This window comes from Choloepus didactylus, chromosome 16, assembly GCF_015220235.1.
Source record: "Choloepus didactylus isolate mChoDid1 chromosome 16, mChoDid1.pri, whole genome shotgun sequence".
In the NCBI taxonomy this organism is placed as follows: Eukaryota; Metazoa; Chordata; class Mammalia; order Pilosa; family Megalonychidae; genus Choloepus; species Choloepus didactylus.
The window spans coordinates 31,071,175-31,075,362 of NC_051322.1; the positions used below are offsets into that span (position 1 = coordinate 31,071,175).

Below are 4,188 nucleotides of genomic sequence, written 5' to 3' on the forward strand. Positions count from 1 at the left end.
CTTACTATTGTGGCAGGGTTAAATTAGAAAATACGAATAAACAATTCAATTTATTATTTAATTAAAAAAAAAAAATTGTGGTCTGCCAACCAGCATCACCAGCATCACCTGAGAGTGTGTTAGAACTACAGAATCAGAAGCTGCACTTTATCAAGGTCCTCAGGTGACTTGTGTTTGCATTAAATTTTAGAAACCGTCTCTAAAGCAGTATTTCTCAAACTGTGGTCCAGACCACCTGGATCAGAATCAGCAGGCAGCTTGTTAAAAATAAATATTCCTGGGCGGCTGTCGCGGGGATCGCTGCGTGAGCCGCGGGGTCCGCCGTGGCTCCTTCCGCCCTTCGCCCTTCGCCTCGTCCCGGCCTTCGCGGCCCGACGCCGGCTGGGCATGGTGCGGTCGGCGCGCCCTGCGCGGCCCCGCTGAGCCTCCGCGGCGGCGAGCGCGGCTCGGGGTCACCATGCCTACCCGAGTGTGCTGCTGCTGTTCTGCTTTGCGTCCTCGTTACAAACGCCTGGTGGACAACATTTTTCCTGAAGACCCCAAAGAGGAGGACTTTGATGGGATGCAGTAAAGGCTGTTTGGAGGAAGCTGAGATCTGATGGACAAGAAGGAGTTATGTGAATTCCCAGGCCAAGAAAGAGTCTGAGGATGGCCTTGTTAAAGCTGAAATGGAGAAATTGACATTTTATGCAGTATCAGCCCCAGAAAAACTGGATCGAATTGGTTCTTACCTGGCAGAAAGGTTGAGCAGGGATGTTGTCAGACATCGATCTGGGTATGTTTTAATTGCTATGGAGGCATTGGACCAACTTCTTATGGCTTGTCATTCTCAAAGCATCAAGCCATTTGTAGAAAGCTTTCTTCATATGGTAGCAAAGCTGCTGGAATCAGGGGAACCAAAGCTTCAAGTTCTTGGAACAAATTCTTTTGTTAAGTTTGCAAATATTGAAGAGGACACACCCTCCTATCATCGACGTTATGACTTTTTTGTATCTCGATTCAGTGCCATGTGTCATTCCTGTCATAGTGATCCCGAAATACGAACAGAAATCCGAATTGCTGGAATCAGGGGTATTCAAGGTGTGGTTCGCAAAACAGTTAATGACGAACTTTGGGCTACCATTTGGGAACCCCAGCATATGGATAAGATTGTTCCATCTCTTCTGTTTAACATGCAAAAGATAGAAGAGGTCGACAGTCGAATAGGCCCTCCTTCTTCTCCTTCCACAGCTGAGAAAGAAGAGAATCCTTCTGTGCTGGCTGAAAACTGTTTTAGAGAACTGCTGGGCCGAGCAACTTTTGGGAATATGAATAATGCTGTTAGACCAGTTTTTGCACACCTAGATCATCATAAACTATGGGATCCCAATGAATTTGCAGTTCACTGCTTTAAAATTATAATGTATTCCATTCAGGCTCAGTATTCTCACCATGTGATCCAGGAGATTCTAGGACACCTTGATGCACGTAAAAAAGATTCTCCACGAGTTCGAGCAGGTATTATTCAGGTTCTGTTAGAGGCCTGTCGCCATTGCTGCTAAGGGTTCCATAGGCCCCACAGTGCTTGAAGTTTTCAACACCCTATTGAAGCATCTGCGTCTCAGTGTTGAATTTGAAGCTAATGATTTACAGGGAGGATCTGTAGGCAGTGCCAACTTGAACACAAGTTCCAAAGACAATGATGAGAAGATTGTGCAGAATGCTATTATCCAAACAATAGGATTTTTTGGAAGTAACCTACCAGATTATCAGAGGTCAGAAATCATGATGTTCATTATGGGGAAAGTACCTGTTTTTGGAACAACCACCCATAATTTGGATATCAGTCAACTAGGGGATTTGGGAACCAGGCGGATTCAGATAATGTTACTGAGATCTTTACTCATGGTGACCTCTGGATACAAAGCAAAAACAATTGTTACTGCACTACCTGGGTCTTTTCTGGATCCTTTGTTATCACCCTCTCTCATGGAAGACTATGAACTGAGACAGTTAGTTTTAGAAGTAATGCATAATCTTATGGATCGCCATGACAACAGAGCAAAACTTCGCGGGATCAGAATAATACCAGATGTAGCTGACCTAAAGATTAAAAGAGAAAAAATTTGTAGACAAGACACAAGTTTCATGAAAAAGAATGGGCAACAACTATACAGGCACATATATTTGGGCTGTAAAGAGGAAGACAATGTTCAGAAAAACTATGAGCTACTTTATACTTCTCTTTCTCTAATAACTATTGAACTGGCCAATGAAGAAGTGGTTATTGATCTCATTCGATTAGCCATTGCTTTACAGGACAGTGCAATTATCAATGAGGATAATTTGCCGATGTTCCATCGCTGTGGAATCATGGCACTGGTTGCAGCATACCTCAACTTTGTAAGTCAGATGATAGCTGTCCCTGCGTTTTGCCAGCATGTTAGCAAGATTATTGAAATTCGAACTATGGAAGCCCCTTATTTTCTACCAGAGCATATTTTCAGAGATAAGTGCACGCTTCCAAAGTCTTTAGAGAAGCATGACAAAAGTTTGTACTTTCTGACCAACAAGATTGCAGAGTCATTAGGTGGAAGTGGATATAGTGTGGAGAGATTGTCGGTACCATATGTGCCACAAGAAACAGATGAAGATCGGCTTTCTAGAAGAAAGAGTATTGTGGACACTGTGTCCATTCAGGTGGATATTTTACCCAGCAATGTTCCTTCTGATGATGTGGTTAGTAACACTGAGGAAATCACCTTTGAAGCACTGAAGAAAGCAATTGACACCAGTGGAATGGAAGAACAGGAGAAAGAAAAGAGGCGTCTTGTGATAGAGAAATTCCAGAAAGCACCTTTCGAAGAAATAGCAGCACAGTGTGAATCCAAGGCAAATTTGCTTCATGATAGACTTGCTCAGATTTTGGAACTCACCATACGTCCTCCTCCAAGTCCGTCAGGAACACTGGCCATTACTTCTGGACATGCCCAATACCAGTCTGTCCCGGTTTATGAGATGAAGTTTCCAGATCTGTGTGTGTACTGAATGGCTCGTGAAGACCTCAGCATAGTGTTTTAAAGCCTAAAAATTAAGGCCAAATAGTGATGGAACTTATCTTTAACCAAATGCTCGGCATACCATATTAGAAATTTTAGAACTGTATATTATTTAGACTACTTTTCAAGATAGATTTCTGCCATGTTAATTTCTTTTGGGATTCCTGTTGTTTTTAAAGTTGAACATGTATTGGTCCTCTGTTAAACAGTATATTTTAAACTTCCCAAAGACATGTAATTTTTTTAAAAAATTTAAGCCTTCCAAGGGTTAAAAATGTATGAAGTGACCACTGTATTTCTTCAGCATCTACACAACTGCTTGGAAATAGAATTGCTTTTGTTTTTGGTCTGCAAAAGCAAATACATACAATATATTACTAATCATGGGGCTGCAAAACTATTCTGTGGCTTTTTGTCCCCATGCTTTAGATGAGTTGTGATAGGCATCTATTTACTATAATGACATGACTGGCATTCCTCAACTTGTTTACAGTAAGAAGATATCTATTGAATAGTATTCCTAGAATATGATCCTAAAAATCGCCATACTTGAGGCATCCAGTTGTAATACTGTGTCTCCTGCCGAGAGTTTCACTATTCTACTTGAGAGGCTTAGAGCTTACTCTAGGAGTACCGAACTGTGCAATATTTTTTACGTCTTAAGATGTATTAGTTTACAGGCTATGCTTTGAAATTATAGTAGTATTTTGTTGTGGCTCCATTAATTAAATGAGATATATATTTAGTATAGGAAAAAAAGAGACATTTAAACACCTACTAGTTCACCTGTGAGGAGTCTGTACATTTCAATTAAGAGCACATTAAAATGCATTTTTACATTGTGCATTGTTTTGTACCCTTGTAGTCAAAAATTCCCCAATAGACTTTTAATTTGTAAGATTTGAACCATAACTTGTATGCAGCTCTGTTTAGGATTAGTTATATTACACTTGAAAAGAGTGCCTGTAGTTTTAGCAATCAAGTGTGCTAAGGATTGTCAGTTTAAGCTTCTGTTGCTTTAAACTACACAGATTTCATGCACATTTACATATGCATTGACAGACCCATAGTGGTTTCTTAAAATTATGTACATTTTAGTGAATTCCATGACATGATAAGAAATAACAACTTTCTTTGAAAATCATAAAAT

At 40.4% G+C, this 4,188-nt stretch overlaps 1 protein-coding gene across 1 annotated transcript; it reads left to right on the forward strand.

Moving 5' to 3' along the window:
* Positions 1-286: 286 nt before the first annotated feature.
* On the forward strand, positions 287-3,072 carry LOC119511750 (protein EFR3 homolog A-like). The gene is given in 3 exon segments (XM_037806275.1): positions 287-544; positions 648-1,523; positions 1,525-3,072. Coding segments are annotated over 3 exon segments (2,466 nt in total). The 5' UTR covers positions 287-457; the 3' UTR covers positions 3,028-3,072.
* The last annotated feature ends 1,116 nt before the right edge of the window (positions 3,073-4,188 follow it).